The sequence below is a fragment of the Aricia agestis genome, chromosome Z (assembly GCF_905147365.1).
Source record: "Aricia agestis chromosome Z, ilAriAges1.1, whole genome shotgun sequence".
NCBI classification, from domain to species: Eukaryota; Metazoa; Arthropoda; class Insecta; order Lepidoptera; family Lycaenidae; genus Aricia; species Aricia agestis.
The window spans coordinates 26649928-26668977 of record NC_056428.1 but is presented as its reverse complement, the minus strand read 5'-3'; the positions used below and the strand labels follow the sequence as shown (position 1 = coordinate 26668977).

General features: G+C 35.3%; 1 protein-coding gene across 7 annotated transcripts in view; it reads right to left on the bottom strand.

The window, feature by feature from the left end:
- LOC121739404 (protein NDRG3) overlaps positions 1-10260 on the bottom strand; it is a 136309-nt gene extending 126049 nt beyond the window's left edge. For 3 of the 7 annotated variants that reach the window (XM_042131863.1, XM_042131865.1, XM_042131866.1), the window contains exons 1-3: positions 5660-5997; positions 5294-5462; positions 5138-5206 (exon numbers count right to left, since the gene is read on the bottom strand). In XM_042131863.1, the coding sequence (XP_041987797.1) occupies positions 5138-5206; positions 5294-5457 (233 nt within the window). In that variant the 5' untranslated portion in view covers positions 5458-5462; positions 5660-5997. Of the gene's footprint in view, positions 1-5137; positions 5207-5293; positions 5463-5659; positions 5999-10058 lie in introns of those variants that run through there. The other 4 variants (XM_042131867.1, XM_042131868.1, XM_042131864.1 and 1 more) reach the window with 3 other exon arrangements.
- Between the last annotated feature and the right edge of the window lie 8790 nt (positions 10261-19050).

Here is a 19050-nt window from a genome sequence, read left to right as displayed (position 1 = left end):
TACTATTGTGTTTACGTTGCAATGAATAGATCAATCTACGTCACGATAGTATTGTTTGCAAATGAAAAATCAACGGATTATATACAAAACATAAAAGCAATTAACGTGCAATTGTTTGTTTTGAAGCGAGAACGCATTTCGATATATAAGCGATCAGAGCATTTAGTCAAATTGCATTAATAGCCTACTGTCAAAACGCTAGCCCCGCCTACACACACCGCTAATCGCTATCCTCCAATCGTGATACAATGATTCCATGAATCGTGCTCCCGGGCAAAAAGCTTTACGCTGCAGCTAATAGTGAACAATATCGCGTAACAACGGTTCCCGCATTATAGCAAGAATGTAAAGGTCGTAAGTCCAAAAAATGTTTTTGATGATTACTTAAAAATTAAATACAATACTAAAATTTCCTTTAACTATTATTTTATAAAGTGTGTAATTGTAGCAGTGCAAGTTTTTTAATGATAATAAGTCAATAAGTGTAACAGATATTTGTAAAAAAGCCCAGAAAGATTCATAATTTCAAAAAATAAAACCATCGAGTCAAAATAAGTGAATCGTGTTTTCGGTTAGCTAAATATCAGATAAATATACAATGATTAAATAAATTTTAATTTCATTTGAGTCAATCGTCTTCCGGGATCGTAATACTTAATAGAAAACACAGCAAAATTTGACAGCCCGCTCTTAAATAGTTTCTATAGCGAACTTAGAAATGAATTAACTTAATTGACATCCATACTAATATTATAAATGCGAAAGTATGTCTGTCTGTCAGTTATGTTTTCAAGCTTAAACCGCTAGGTTGGCAAAGGATTTTCATTCACACGATTTTCAAACCCCTCTGGATCTAAAAATCATGAAAATCGTGTCACGTACTTTATGAACGGTCCCTTACCAAGTCGTAGCATAAAGAGCATTACATATTAATAAGCTGGTACAAGTAATAGTCGAGGAATACCCATGAGACTCAACTTACAGCTTACAGGGATGTTATATCCTTAATTATAATAAAATTAGCTTTACTGCTAAGCTATGGGCTAACAATAATGTTCTTTTGCTTCTAAGAAGGAAAAAAAAATTTTTGTGACGGAGCCACACACACAAATCGAGCAGATTTGTTAAACCGTCCGCCAAAACTCGCGGTTTCTCGGCTCGGCTACACTCGCAGGGCGCAATTGTATTTAAATGACAGCGCGACTAGGCCGCTTTTCAAATAAATCGTTACCTGTTACAATTGCTTGTGAAGCTCACGGTGAAGTCACAAAAGAAAGACGACACTAAAAATCCCGTAGGATTCCAGCCAAAAATATTCCTAGCTTACTAAACTCATTTATGTTTGTGAAGTTAAAGCGCAGGCTCAAGTAGAAATATATGCCTATTGCCTTCAAAACTTCGACAAGTCTTCGTCAATCGATACGACCAAGTGTATGCAAATTTTTCGTAACAATTATACACGGAGTTATAACTTATACACCAACGCCGGTTTCCCAACGGTAACGATAATATCATTTCATGTACTTTCAAAAACATTGATTGATAGGCAGATGGAGGACCTACGTCATTTGGTAGAGTTCTGTTAAACCCAATCGAAAGATCACGCAAACTGGTGGTGATGGAATTTACAAAGGCCGACCAAATAACGTAAGTCCGTCATCTTTTACGCCAATTCGAGTGAAAGTTATCTTTTATAAATAAAAGGAACGAAATAAATAAAATGATATTTATTCTAGAATATAATTTACCCAGATTTCGAACTTCGATAGTGAGAACAAAACTGGCCAAGTGCGTATCGGGCCACGCGCAATATAGGGTTCCGTAGTACCGCTAGTTTTTGAAAAATTTTGTGTTGTCAATGAATGTACATTAATAACGTGTTTTACACTACTAACAACATCATCTCAGTTACTTTCAAAGAAATTTGAATGAAAAGTTCCTTTATACTTCGCCGAATACATTTTTTTTAGTTGATCGACTATTACTCAATAACTTATGAAGACTTTTTAGCCGTGATAGTTTTCCTTTTAAATTCAAAATATTTCCTACTCCCGTGAATTTTTTCACATTTCCAGAAACAACCATTTAGCTGGTAGAAGGGGGGACACTGGACTCTAACGATTTCTTCCACTTTAAAACTTAATATTTCACAAATGGATCCCTAAATCAGAAAATGATCTATTCAATACCCACAATATTTTTAAAAAGCCTATCCAACGACATCCCAAACGATAGGGTGGGCGCAAAAAAAAAAACAGAAAGACAGACGGACAGATGGACAGACAGAAAGACGGACAGACAGACGGACAGACAGACGGACAAACCGAAACTATAAGGGTTCCTTGTTGACTACGGAAACCTAAAAACGTAAGCATGGTAAGAGCCCTTAGTCAACTTTAATTCGATCATATCGACAGTAATGTGAGAAATCAGAAACATTTTGATGGGATCCACATATCGAGTCGCTAAATGACCAAGTCAATCTTACATTTTAAGTTAAATGTGTATTTCTTTCCAACTTCGCTGTCAAAGTCTATCGAATACTAGTCAGTAGTCTAACTTCTAAGTATCCAGTTTATGAACAGCTAAATATTCTTATAGTCTAGAACAGCGGTCGGCAACCTTTCAGCAGGCGAGGGCCACAAGGTAGCCGCGTGTTGCCGACCGCAGCTGGTCTAGAATATTATCAAAATACTAACGTAGCCAATATTTCACTACGTCACGCTACGCGTACGTTGTATATTTATGATTTTAGTTGTATTAGTCATACCAGACATATTTAGATCATTGAAGTATCTTCCTATCTCGCTCAATAAAACATTACAGGAATCTAACCTCAATATTTAAGAGGATACAACAGGGGCTAGAGAAATGAAAAAAAAGTACGTGTAATATCTATAGCTGTCTCCCTTACCTCAAGCCTATACCGCAGAACGCGATAGAGACAACTGCAGAAAATCCAGAAAATCAACGATTCGTTGTCCCCTGATTCCTTCTCCAAAACTTAACCGATTTAAGTACTTTTTTAATTAAAGATTAAAAAAAGGCTTGAGCTGTGTTCCTATGTTTTGCTTTTTTTTGTATAATCTAGCCAAATCTGTTTTCTGGACGTTTGAACACAGCGGAAAATCTGGACAACGTTTGTATGGAAAAAATGGCGGTGTGGAATCCTCTTAAGATCATATTGAATGGCTCTAGTAACGTATCAGTAGTGCATTGTGCTTCTACTTTTAATAATCCAGACCATTTTAGCTGGCGCACTCAGAGAAATTAAATGATGATTAAATTTCAATTTAATGAAGAGTTTGACAGATAATAATTAATTATGTCAATATATCTTCTTTATTTTAATAAAATTTACATTTACCTAAGTAATTAATATTAGTCTCTGAGTGCGGACAAGAGACAATTTATGCTTTGATATGTCAAAAGTGTACATGACCATCTAGAAATGAAGCTACGTAATAAACTTTTTTAATATTTAGAGATAGGGACATCTAGAAATGGTGCCAGGAACCGTTAGAACTTCTTCCCAAATCAACTGTGATAAAAAATCCACTAATTTTATCACAGTTGATTTGGGACTAATTGTATTTTGGTTAATTTTGGCAGCTTAAGCCTATATATTCACGCTTAAGCTGATAAAACGGTATTGATGTAATTTGGTATGCAGATATCTTGAGTACACGAAAAGGGCAACCGAGAGTTTTAATCAGAAAAACGTACGATTCCCACGCTATAAATTAATTTGCGGACAATATCTACTATCCGAAATTCTCTTTCGTAATTAAGTGCAAAAAAGTGAGGGAAGAAGAATGACAAAAATTATATTTAATCCATTATTAACTTTAACCATTTTTATAATAGATTAAGAAGGTTTAACGTCCGTACTCCTTACATAATACATAATAGTTTAAAACGTCTATAAAAGTTTATTTCTGGATGCACGTAATTTAACGGGCACATAACGTTAAGACCTAAGTCCGAACTTCCTCTAAGCGTGATTGACGCCTAGTACCAACCTATGGATAGTCGATGCACTAAGTTTAGACTTAGAACTTTATTTAAGAGTGTACCTAAGTACAGTTACTGGTTAGGCAGGTGTGAGTATATTCTAAAGGCCCCTCTCCACGTTGGAAAATCATAAATCTAAACTATGATTGCGAAGTTGCCTATAGAATCCACAAACGACGTCGATTAGAGGAAATCATAGACAAACTTAGCAGAAAACCTATTCACGCAAAAACCCCAGGTCCTATTTTATTTGGTAAAGAAGTTTAAATTTTTGGAAATGAGGGACAGTTTCTGCGCGATAAACAAATTTACGAGCAATTATCAATATAATATATTATATTTCGACAAAATTATGGCGAAGAACATAACTTGTACAACATAATATGATGTATACTGTATTTTTATTTTTTACTAATTGGATATAATGTATCACGAACCAAACTATTTACAGCTTGGTAATTTTAATTACTTTATTATGTCACATAAAACATCAATGATTTAAATGGGTACTTATAAAAGGGCTCAAAGTAGAGAGGCGGAAATTAATGCAAAGTGAACCTTATGTAATGGACATAAAAGTGCTGTCAGAAATTAAATAACTCTGGAAACAGCTTGTACATGATGATTAAACATGGACATACATAACTATTGGAAACATATAATAAGCCAAAACCTTATGTTATAATTAGTATAACATTACCTTTTGTCCGTTACTTCAATATGCCAATTATAGAATAACTAATTATAGATTATTTTCAACACGTAAGAAGCAGTTTTAAAATGTCTACAATTTTAATAATAATTTCTCTAACATACAATTATACAATTCTCTTTACATTAAAATATATAAATCTTCTGAATAATATTATATTTTCTACCTTAAAAAATATAACATTATTTTGTAATTTTCGAATTAAATTCTTTCCAAGATAATCAACAAGAAAATTTGCCATATTGAAGAAGTTCCAACATCCACACTGTCCTGGACACTAATACAGTGTGGATTCTGGAACTTCATACAAAAAACTTACTTTTTTGTTGGACCACCAAAAATACATAATTTACTAAATGTTGGACAATGCACAAAAAAATTACAAATCTACTTTTTAAATTAATTGCTTACCTAAGGAGAGCAGTTTCTTCGGAGTTAGGCATTTTTTCGGGTTGTTTTAATAAGTCACTGTTAGTGTGTCTGAAAAAGGACACTGTGTCTTAGTATTTGGTATTCAAACTTTAACTTCAACATTTTCAAAAGCAGTGTTAGCAACTACATACTTACTTATTCAAAACTTTATGACTTTCAATCTCAAAATGTCTACAAAGAGGTTCTAGATGCTTCTTCACATTAATTTTTTTAGGAATCATGTCTTTAGCATCAAACATAGCAAAACTTCCTTTCCCATCGAGGTTTTTATAGGAACCACCTTTTAATATGTGCTCCATGGAAACTTTAAAATGAAAACAAAAAAGCATGCATAAACAAAAATGCAGTAACCTACTAATCCCTTAAAACTTTGAAACTTTAAAGTAAACTTCAAATTAAAAGTCACTTTGGAAACTATTGCAGGGCATGTTACGAAACAACAGTCAGGAAAAATAATTTACACTCAACACATAGTAAAAAACGTTTTTAAAAATTACATACCTTGTTTTTGTTATCTTCAGTAATTAAATTGCAATGGTAAGACTTCACACGTCTTTATATGTTTCACAACTCAATCACTGGCCCTGCGAACGACAAGTGGCAGAGAATCTCCTAGTTTCTACTGTCTAGCACGGACATTACGTAGCTTACTTCTCACTGCTCGTAGGACGCATGCGCGGTTAAATACGTCTATTATTCAATTTAAGCCTAGAGCGACTATTTGAAAAAGTAAGCGCATTCTTTTAAATTGTATCTTCCGTGTAATTAGAGATGTGAAACATCAATATGAAACAACTGATAAATGCAACTTGATCACGTCTTATGAAAACCAACTTATTCATAATAATTACGTATATATTGAAGACTACTTTGTACTCAAATTTTATCAAACTTAAATATTTAATATTCTAATTAATATTCTACGTAATTTTGTTAAAAATAACAATTAGAATAACTTTGATACATATTTCAAACACTTTGTTATTAACTTTTTGGTCGCTGTCAAACTTCTTTTGACATTGACATTGATGTCTGAGACAAGGGTTTTTTTTCAGGTGCATAACCATGAACACTCAAGAGTCAAGACTCAAGAGACGCCGTATATTTGCATTTCAAGTAGGTATTTTTTCTTTTCATTCTTAGGCCCTGTTTCACCACCCTGATAAGGCTATCCACCAAGTAACTTGACAGATTCAGAATGGAAAATCTGTCAAAAAAGTTGTGAATAGCCAATTAGACACTTAATCAGAAAGTGGTGTAAAGTCCTAAATAATTCATGTTGTATTTATATAATATGAAATATTAATTATTCGTCCATGAACTTCTAAGCTTATTTTAAAAGGGTCGTTATCCGGGCTGTACTGTGTCATAATTATGTGTGGTACTGACGACCAGCCGCTAGCGCCATCTCATGTGCATTTTGCAATCTTCATAGAAAGGTCGCTTTCGTATTGCTTTGGTTGGACCGTGAGTACGTAATGACTGGTCTCCGATTGCGTTTCATTGTAGTTCTTACAACAGCGCATAGATGTCAGAAAGAAACAACTCTTTAAAAAAGTTAATTACTTATTACAAAAAGCAATAGTACGGGATGAGGTACGAGGTATGAGGTAGACGGGAGCCCTAGAACATTTTTTTTTAATTACTAATTTACTATCAAGCTAATTTTTAGGGTTCCGTACCCAAAGCAGAGACCAGACATACATATACAATATTTAATTCCTCTATGCCCAGGCTGAAAACGGGACCCTATTCATTAGACTTCGATGTCTGTCTGTCCGTCTGTCTGTCTCCAGGCTGTATCTCAAGAACCGCTATAGCTAGAGTTCTGAAATTTTCACAAATTGTGTTTATCTGTTGCCGCTATAACAACAAATACTGAAAACAAAATATTATAACTAATATTTAAAGGGGCTCCCATACAACAAACGTGATTTTTTGGGCTTTTTTGCTCCATAAGTCATAATTAATTAATTATCAGTAATTGCAACACATTGGTGCTTGAATTTTTCTCAAAGTCGTTAGTTACATGTGTACTTTAATACTTAATATTAAAATTAAAAAAAATTTAAGGGTGGTAGTTAGTGAAAGTTATAGTGTAACAAAGTGATAGTTAAACATAGATAGAGAAAGGATTTCATACTTTGAATTGATGGTCCTAAAATATGGACTGTTTTATTTGTAGGACAATGTTACTCTTAAATTATATGACTACTAGATGTCCCGCGCGGCTTCGCCCGCGATAATTAGGAGTTTTACGGAAACCGTACATTTTCCCATAAAAAATAGCTCACGTGAAGGGCTTCTGGTGATCTACTCTATATCTGTGCCAAATATTGTCATAAAAATTGCTCCAGTAGTTCGTGAGATAAACCCTTTCTAATATTTTCCAAGTTTTTCCCACATTTTCCTGAGTTTCTTCGGTCGTATTAGTCTTAGCGTGATAATAATATATTATAGCCTATAGCCTTACTCGATAAATTAGCTACTTAGGTAGCTAATTTATCGAGGAAGTATGTTTGCTTGGACGCGCTAATCTCAGGAACTACAGGTCCGATTTAAAAACTTATTTCAGTGTTAGCGACTTCGTTCGCGTGGACTTAAGTTTTAAATAGTTGTTCCCGTATAGGGTTGCCGGGCGTCTGGAATCCGGTTAAAGCCGGACCTGTGTCAGGCTTTTCGCTTGCGTGTCCGGCCAAAATTAAAGGGAGCCCGGATTTATAGAGCCTAGAATTTATAACTTTATATAAAAGTCCTACTTTAGACGATTATAATAATAATAATGCTCCCACACCAGTTTCGGTGACGGTGGCCGGTTTAATTGAAACCAGGCCAGCTACGCAGGAGTACTTCTTTTATTTATTTGGCCTTTTTTGCTCCATATCAATAATTGTAACAGATAGGTGCTTGGATTTTTCTTAAAGTCATGAGTTATATAATATATGTGTACTTTAATATTTAATAATAATAAAAAATGAAAAGGGGGCTCCCATACAAAAACATAATTTTATGCCTAATTTTCCTCTATAATGGAACGGAACCCTTCGTGCGCGAGTCCGACTCGCACTTGGCCGATTATTTTAATTTAATTTCACACTTTAACGGATGGTGTCAGGGAATCTGCAGATTACCTATATAATGTGCACGTTAACGTTTTCTGCATTTGTGAAAAGAATAAAAAGTTTCAGTAAAACGTGCAAAAACTCAGTTTGGGCGATACAATGCTCCTAGAGATGTGCCGATCATGACTTTGGCCGACTAGCCGACTAGTCGTCTTCTTTGTTGCCGAGTAATCGGCCGACTAGTCGGCCAAGCCGATCATGGTTTCGGAAGTTTTTGTACCACTGTTTTTACTGCTGATTCGCGGGTAAGGTGTCGAATCGTGTATGTTTACTTCGCGTACGTTACTTTTATTAATGATATAATATGTATATGTCACCGTAAGATTGTAAACACCGCGAGATTGTAAGATTGTCATATTACAATCTCGCGGTGTTTACAATCTTACGGTGACATTTCCATATAAATTTTGAGGAGTTCCCTCAATTAATCATAGATGTATGGTGTAAAAGTGGTGATGATGATTAATTAAATTTGCATAGTATATATGCTTTCAGTTCTTAAGACAACGACGAAACCCCCAAATATGTTCTCTTCACTACCTTCGAACCATGGTGTATCCTGGTGCAAAATCTTACTTTTTGGTAACATATGCCTGAAATGCTTCATATGAAACCAAAAAAAAACATATGTTTCTATTTGAATTTTGAGAAGTTCCTTCGATTACTCATGGATCCCATCATCAGGTCACCACTTTTGTGAAAATGGGACCAAATTGGAGTGAAACCTAATATAACAAAATAAAAATTTTGAAAGTCGGTTAAAAATATTTTTTGACTATACAAGTAACTTCAGAAACACTTCATTTAATTTTAAAATGTGTAAGATTATAAAAAATCAAGGTTTTTCTATACCGTAATTTCAATAATTATAGCAAAAATTAAAAAAAGTAATAAGCCGGATAGTCGGCGCTTTCTGTCGACTATTCGCCGACTAGTCGCCGACTACAAAAGTGGCCGGATAGTCGGCTTTACCGTTTACTATATTCAGCGACTAGTCGGCACACCTCTAAATGCTACCAATTCAAATGTCACGTACAGCATAGAACGTTTGACGTATCTACAGCACTCAACCACAATAGACTCAACAGTTCAAAATATTATGGTCAATTATTTGGCCGAGTTTGGATTGTTTGTTTACATTTGGATGAAAATTAGTTCAAACGTAGTATTATCATTTTACGGATCATCGAAAACTGAGTACCTATGAAGTATATCACTTCGAACTCATAAAAAGCTGGTGGACAATCTCCACTGGAGATTATCATTTTAATAAGAGTTAATATCAAGAGGTTTTCCAATGAATCTATACTGTGTGTTTTTGAAAGAGTATCTACATTCTACAATCTTTACTTTTAATTTAACTGAATACAGTGCGACTTGCGAGCATTTTTAGGGTTCCATACCCAAAGTGATCCTATTACTAAGACTTCGTTGTCTGTCTGTCTGTCCGTCTCTCTGTCTGTCTGTCTGACTGTCTGTCTGTCTCCAGGCTGTATCTCAAGAACCGCTATAGCTATAGTTGGGGAGGGGAAGAGGGGATCGGGACAAGCTCGAGCGTGTCAGATTAAGCTTGTATAGGCTTCCGACATGTATCTATTTAGGCCTTCGTCTCGGTCTTCTTGGGCAAAAGAACTGCCTTAATGTTGGGCAGGACACCGCCCTGGGCGATCATTACTTCAATTGTATATCGCAAACCGGTTAAACGCGGTGGTTACCTGTTTTACCGATGATTACTAAATAGTTTCAAGATAAGCTTTACGCTCATTCTTAGTACTTACATGATCTCTTGCCTCTGGGGATAGAAGACAGCCCCAGTCCCACAAACACCGTCAACTTCGTCACAAATAAACCCATGGTTATCCATTTCTAAAGCAAAACGGTTGTAATCGAGATGTTCAACGCTTAAAGCGCGCGGTCATACTGATTTGTATAAACCGTGTCGTATTGTTAATTCTGATGCATTGATGTGGAAAAACTACGTTCCACCTCGATACTGTGATTGTAGATGAAGTCAGAATACCTACTAATTAAAGTGCGTCATGTTGACAATTTGTTGTGCTCTTGGATCAATTGGTGGAGTCATCAAGCATGATCGTTGATCATGGTACCCAGATGGAAGCATTTCTAGCTATAAATCGTTACCATTGTACATGGGCGTACCGAAGGGGGCGGGCAAAAATCTGATTTGCCCAAGGCCCAGAACCTGGGTAATTTGCCCCCCCTGGCCCAGAACCTGGGTACGCCCATGCCATTGTATTTTTCTACATGACCATAGGTAACGGTACCTATGTTCATGTAGAAAAATACACGTACAAATAATATTATTTGTACGACCTATATTAAATTTGGTTTACTCATACCTTTTATTAAAGATCTGCTCACATGATTACGAGCGTTCTGATTAATGGCCAACGTTGGGCAATATTATGATGAATAACTATGATTACCACTGATTATGAACCTTTTTTTTTTTTTTCTTTTAAAAAAAAAAAAAATGATTATGAAGCTGCTATCAAATCGCAGATGGTTTCTGTAGGTATGCTAGGCTCTCGTCAGCCGGTCCCACATACTCCCGGGGTTAACAGGCACACCCCCAACCTAACCCGACACCCATAAAGGCATAAAAAAGCTGCTAAGAGCATGCAATCGACGTCGATTACATGGGCAATCATGGACGAATAAACCTACGTTCGCGTTCGTTTGTATTGATCCATGGTCAAACGTGAAGAGGTCACCTAACGCCTTAGATAGAGTCAGTTAGACCATCAATACGTTGATTTGTATAATAGTTAAGCGTTTTATAGTATAATTTATTGTACTTTAACTGCACGTTTTAAATACGAAAGACACTTGCAAAAAACATGTTCTATGCAAAACGCACGTACCTATGTAAATGAGATGTAAAATAATGTGGACAATTGGTATTTACCTCTACCTGTTAAACTCTACTATTATTTGTAAATTAAATATTAACTCTTAAATCTTAATATTTTACACATTATAAATTAAATTATTATAACGCTCAAGCCAAAGCGTCCTATATAATTTTATAATCCTAACCGACACGGACGCGACGTAGTAAACATAGTGTACGTTTTTGATTGTCGACCGTTTTTAACTGACTTCCAAAAAGGAGGAGGAGGAGGTTCTTTTTTATGTTTGTTGGCGAGTAACTCCGCCGTTTGTGGACAGATTTTCAAAATTATTTTGTTGTTGTCGTAGGATATAGTTGGAATTTGGTCCCACATTCACAAAAGTGGTGATCTGATGATGCGATCCATGAGAATCGACGGAAATCCTTGAAATGGAAACATACAGGGTGCAATTAAACTTTCCGGCCAAATTTCGATATATTGATCCTTGTTAAAAATAAAAATACACGTATTTTTTCTTTTACAATCACTCAGTACTGACTGTGCTCAGTACTAAATTGTTGAGAAATAGCTTCCAAAAGTTTTCTTAAAAACACCACAAATAATGGACACTTCGCGTCGCCGGCGCCATACCCTGGTTCCGAAGGTGCTGTACAGAACTCTTGATTTCAACAGATACCCGATGGTTGGGGATTTTGGAGTTGTTTAAACAACTAAAAGCAAATGCCAATACATCAAATTTATGAATCTGCATCATCATCATCACCATGCACCACCATATTATACCCCTATTATTGGTAGTCTCTGGTCATAATAATACATTTCAAACCAATGATCGATATCAATCGATCGAATGAAATGATCGAAAAATATGAAAATTAATAGAACACACATAGTAATTATTGTGACGTTATTTCAAGTAACTCAAGCATAGTATTTTTAATTTTACTAATAAGTAATTTTACTAATAATAAGTGGAATTCCATGCCAAGGTGTATCCCACAGAATAGAACTCTTGAAATATTATGTTAATTTGGAAATTCGATGATAGATTTGATAACTACAAGTTGTCATCAAATAATATATAACTACTTAATCATAAAAATATATATGGAAAATCATCTCTCATCTATCTCTCTTCTATCTTTTAAAAGACCTAGATGTGTAACTTTTTGAAATCCACCTAGGTACAGTTAACTTTTGTGATACAGTTAACTGACTTCGTATAACATTATGCTTACGGCGTACTTAATGGACATATTAATATTTAATTAGATAAGTAAAAAGAGAAAGATAATTATTTTTAACCAAAAAATTGAAAGCGGCTTCCACAGTAAGAACAATATTAATATTCCTATGAATAACTAAAAAGTGTTATATAATTCTTGTTCTATTATAGTACATTTTTATGATTGGCCTAAGCCTCACTGACACTCACTGTACTTAATTATAATTAATAATCTTCATAATTTTGCTCCATGAAATAAACGTCCACTCCCTTGTGATACAATACCCTGGTTAAAATTTCGTAAATAGAATAAGCCTATTGAGCTTAACATGTATGTTGCCGAAGTGTGCGCGAAATACACAAGAGCAGTAATGATCCAAAAAATCAACTATCAAAATATGGTTTTACTCGCACGAAGTAAAATGTATTATATTTATTATGTGATTGAATATAAATAGATGGATAAAGTGTATGTCTGTCATTACTTACCTACCTTCTAGTTCAGGGGTTTTGAAGTTCTGAGGGTAAGTAATAGAAGTTACGGTACAAGATTAGTCTAATTCAGGAGCGGAAGCGGGGAGTAAAAGTAGAGCATAATAATATTATCACGAAGTTTCGAGTTTCGATGATTTGCCATCTTCCTGGTTCTTTGAGCTACTTAGTTACTAATAAGTAGGCAAAGTAAAATTCATTGGGAAATGATCATTGACTGACTGACTGATGACTGTAAGAAAGAACCGAATACGTCCGTTCTCGTATTCCACTTTATGTAATATAATACATTTTATATTACCTCTATACGTACAAAATCTAAGGTGAAATTAGCCTTACCTTATAAATAATAAGCCTATTTAATACAAACAAACTTGTCAGATCTTTTGCAGACACTCTGGGTATAAAGAATAACTAGCTATTTGACCGAGCTTGGCTCGGTATTCGATAAAACACGAATAAAATTACATTTTCTAAAAATTGTTCCTAGCTAGATCGATTTATCGCCCATGAAACCCCTTAATACTAAATTTCATGAAAATCGTTAGAGCCGATTCCGAGATTCCAATTATATATATATACAAGAATTGCTCGTTTAAAGATATAAGATATTGTCATCAAACCGGAGACCGTTAGGTATAGTTGACAAAGATAACTACGCCTATCACTTGTACCACTAACCACACGTAAAATGTTTTATACGAAACTCAAATGGCTTTATTGGGGCGATTTGATCCATTTCATAAATTTGTTCTATAACTTTTCTTTCTCCTGAATATGTTACAGAAAAATATTGCCCGAAAGTTAAGTTCTCGAATAAAATAGTGTCCGGTCTAATTTTAGTAGACTGCGCTGGAAGGATGGTTGTGTTTTTCGGAAGTAAACATAATAATTTAAATAATTAATAACCACTCGCACACACACACACACACACACACAAACACACACCCACATACACACATATTTTACACATTTATAATATATATATTATAATATTTATAAATATATATATTTTTAAGAATAAGGATGATTTGTTGTTAAGGATGTTTTTTTGTTTGTTTTCTTTATGTTTCTGTTGTTCTAGCCGCAATACTTACTGTACTCAATTAAACTCCCCCATAGGACAGGCCTCGCCTAGTTTGGGGGACCGTTATTTGTTAAAATGTTTGTAAAATTATCATAGTAAATAAAGACTTTTGTATTTGTATTTGTAATTTCTGTGAAAGCGACACTGATTATTATTTATTATATTCACACTACAAATTACAATAGACTTTTTGTTTATTTTAATTACTATTTCTAATTGTTAAGATTTCGTAATATAATTAACGAATATCGTAGACAAATATTAGCAAATAGGTTTTATATTAGGTTAGACAGTAATTGATAAACAGAAGAATTTCCGTACGGATTTAGGTATATAAAAATGATTTCACATTTCGTCCTGTCCGTCTGTCTGTCTCGCGGCGAATTAGACATGTCGGCTGCTGCGGTGTCAACCATCACCCTCTTGGTTTTGTTAACCGATAATAACATTACTTATATTTTGCAATTTTTACCTCAATTTTTTTGCCAAGGTACCTAAAATTGTAAATTCTCTAATAAAAGTAAACGGGCATTTGACGTTTGATTTTGATTGTACATCAAAATCAAACGTCTAATGCCCGTTTACTTTTTTAAGAGCAGCTCTTTTTTGCGAAGTTTAAATGATAATAATTTTTAATTTATTTTGATTATAATATTATAGTACTTACTAGTTACTACTCTTACCGGGCGTAATAGTAGTAGTACTAGTACTATAATATAATAGTCAAAATAAACTATAAAATTTTTAAACATTTTTCTTGGGCTTTTGACTGTAGTCTATTTATTCTATAGTTTACCTTTTACTTTAGAATAGGGAATGTTACGCAAAGTTCGAAGCAGAGGGCGCTACTAGCTTAAGTCGACCAAAACTGTTACTGTCTATGTTTGTGCTGCCAGAGTAGACAGAACTAAAGAGTATGTACCTCGACTTCAAACAAATGGGCGAATAAACGCTAGTATCACTTTCGACATTGTTTCACAATGCTGTGATTATCTTATATATAAAATTCTCGTGTCACAATGTTAGGCCGCGTACCTCTTCGAAACGGCTTTACTGATTTTAACCAAATTTTATATGCATATTCAGTGGGTCTGAGAATCGGCTACTGGGTACTTTTTGATTGAGTGCATTTGCTGAATAAATAATAGTAAATTATTACAACTCGAGACTGACGGCGACCATTGTTTGTGCGACGGGATAGCGATAGACGTTGCCATGGTGACATACTTATTTAGTCACTTCAATAAAATAATACGGGCGAAATACTTTATAAGTATGGCAAAGAAACGTTTGCCGGGACAGCTAGTATTTTCAAATTACAAACGTATTTTCGAGATCTCTTCTGAGTCGGCCTACTCAGTGCTCGTTAGTTCTGTTTACTCTGGTGCTGCCTCTAGCGTGAAAATAAAATATAATTTAGATTTAATCTAACCAGAGACCAGCCATACATTTATTACTCTATGATCTAACGTAGCTTAGGCCGTCCGTCCGTCTTAGATGAATAAATTTATTTGATGGTACCTATGTACTAACTACATTTATTACTCTATGATCTAACGTAGCTTAGGCCGTCCGTCCGTCCGTCTTAGATGAATCAATTTCTTTGATGGTATGTACCTACTAACTACTTTAATAAACGTTTTTGTAATTTTACCTTTTACCAAAGGTAAAATTACAAAAACTTTGGTACCCCAAAGCTTTATTGTGATAATATAGAATGTCTTATCAATATTTTTCTCTTAATTTTAGATACTTACATTGTTTCTAAAGATATCAATGAAGGTGAATTAAAAGTCGATCTCTTTTTATTGATGTTTTGATTAAATCGATCTCTTCTTAGTGTTGTGTTAACTTAACTAAATAAATGTTTAAAATTTTCTAAACCTATCACGGACCACGCACCACGGTTAAGGTGAGACCGTAGTAGGTACGCAACACTGTCGACACGGCGCGGACGTAACAAGTTCAATACAATTGACGTTTGTAAAACGCCCTACTGACTGAAGTCGCATCGTGTCGTGTCGCTTTACGACCGTTCCCAATATTCAATCCATCTCTGGTTTGACATACAACCGATCGCAGCTAACATTGAATTGACATAAAATATATTATGTCTCTAATGTCTAACGGCCGTTCCCAATATTTGATCTATCTCTGGTTTTGCCCTACTAGAGATAGGAATAGCTCACAATTGACATAAAATATATACCTCTAATGTCTAATGTGAGCTATTCCTATCTCTAGTAGGGCAAAAACAGAGATAGATGAAATATTGGGAACGGCCGTAATTTGAGCTATTCCTATCTCTAGTAGGGCAAAACCAGAGATAGATCAAATATTGGGAACGGCCGTTAGTGCGGTCTTGCCTTTAAGGGTCAATTCAGACCACACAGCGACGCGTAGTCCGTAGATGCATTTCTGAATTTGTACTGAATTGACAGATTTCAATTCCGTGAGACGTCTTGCAAATCTGTCAAATCCATACAAATTTAGAAATTCATCTACGCATCGCGTTGCAGTCTGTACTGACCCTTAGGAGACAGACAGACAACAGACAGTCGGACTAACATCGTTTGTAGAATCCCGTCAGTCAGAGAGCTGGGTCCGTGCACTTCACATGCATAGGGACATGGGGACATGTCACATGAGTCATGACCCAATCTTCATTTCCACTAGACAATAACATCTTTAAAATCCAGGTGTTAATCTAATGAGTGTATGGCAGTATGCCTTTTATTTTGACACAGGTATCTGGTAAAATACTTAGTTATTACTATTCGTCAGACCCCCAAAACTTGCCTGCGGTCCCGTACACCTTAGGTTCGCAATGACGGAACCCAAATCAAACGTTATAAAGTTGATGCTAACTCTAGTTATGGTTTTTGTATACTTTCAAACAGCCGACATGCAGTGCCGGCTTAAGCTGCCGCCCTGGGTGATATTTTTTCGGCACGCCCTAAATGCAATTCAAATACTTACAAAAAAAATCGGCGACGTGCAAGTCGGATTCAGAGTTCCCCCTTTTTGTTTGCCAGGGCGCCCCTAGGTGGTCGCCCATCCGCGCCGTTCTAAAGCCGCTACTGGAGACAGGACAGAGAGCTCCTCATTCAAATATTAAACTTGGTATCGGGCTTCCATTGGTTTTTCTTTCAAACTTTGTCGTGGACACGATATTTTTGTGTAAACAGCGCCAAGCAACTGTTTGCTTGGTTCGAGAAATTGCAACTAATTAAAAGTAAGACTTTGTGTAAACATTTTGTCCAATGTAAGTATACAAATTTGAAATATATGATACTAGCGACCCGCCCCGGCTTCGCACAGGTACAAAATGTATAGCCTGTGTGCTACTGAAAAAATGATTAAAATCGATCCAGTAGTTTTGACGTCTTGACTCTTGTATTCATTATGAGTAGCCCGTGGCCCGCATTGGTCGGTACCGCCGCAAACGCTGTAGCCCGCAATTTTAAAATATATTGTAATATCATCGAAAATATTCACTAAAATCATAATATTATGCTGTAAAGGGTCATAGATATCTATATTAAATCAACCAATAAAATATTTAAAGTTTTTTACATTGGAATCACCTCAAAAATAACAGTATTTCTCCACTGTTTAATGGATGTTGTACAATTTGTACATTGTCGTTGGAGGAATAAATTAAACACAGAATACTATATCACTGAACGCCTACTCTCGGTGTTGGCTGGTAAAGAAGTGGACGACAGCTCTCAGTTCTCACGTCTGGCGGCCATCTTCTCCAAGCCCCACTCCTTGGTAGGGCGGCCATCTTTATTTATCATATTATATATACTACAGATGTTATTCTACATAAAACCTTCAATCTATCTATTAAATAAAAAACCGCATCAAAATCCGTTGCGTAGTTTTAAAGATTAAAGGGAACAAAGGGACATAGGACAGAGAAAGCGTTAAACGACTTTGTTTTATACTATGTAGTATCACTAGTAAGTAATAATTATTGTATACTTACCGTAATATAATTATTTCACGGTGCTAATTGCCATTTGCCACTCCTAAAGGTTTTTAACGAGTTTTGATGAAATTATATTATTATTAGTTATTACTTAGTTATTTATGTACATTATCGGGTAGCCCGTAGTTGATGTCAGAATCGGCTAAGCCCAATGGGTGGTCCACCTATTGGGTTTAGCCGTACCGTACACAAATTCTTATTTTAGGTTTAAATTTTTTTGTTTTTGAAAAATAAATATTATTCTAATTTTTCACTCTAAAACGATCAACCTAGTTCAATAACGATAATTACGTATAAGCTTTGTCCACACTGTGCCTTTTTCTGCTCGTCAAGGAGTAAGGACATGCGTTATAGCCTATAACTTATAGGCAGCGCAGTCAACAGCGAACGTGAGGCATGCCCGCGACGCATGCCCTTTGACCGTATCCAAAACTTCAAAAATGTCAATATTGGCGTTGCGTTCCTTGACGAATTCAATTATTGAATGCGCCAATGTGAAAGCTGATGACGAAAATTGAAGATGAAAGTGCACAGTGTGGACATAGCTATGTATATGGCAACACAACGTTTGGCGCGTCGCGTCGTCGGCTATAATATGAAATGTTGTGACTCGCTTCATGACTTGGACTATAGTTATCTCAACTTAGCAGCAATGTGCCCTTCACAAAATCCGGTCACCGGTTATTTTACCTAAACGACAGTCTTGGCTTTTGACCTATAAACAGATAGCGCTATCTTGTTTTTAAATAAATTTTAATGTAATCCATTTAATTTTTTTTTCTTTATACACACCACGTACTATGTAGGTAAAGTTTCGGGGACTTGGGAGAGATCCATACTGTCCGCACCTGTGGTCCGTACTGATATTAAATATAGAGTCTGTCTGTCTGCTACCTCCGCACGCTTAAACTGCTGAACCGATTTTGTTTAAATAAAGTATGGAAATACTTTGAATCCCGGGAAAGGATATTAAGTATAGGATAATTTTTTTCTTGAAAAATGTACGGATTTTGACGCAACGGAGTTGCAGGCGACATTAAGTATTAAATTAAATATGTGTCTGTCTGTATGCTTCCTTTGCAAGCTTAAACTA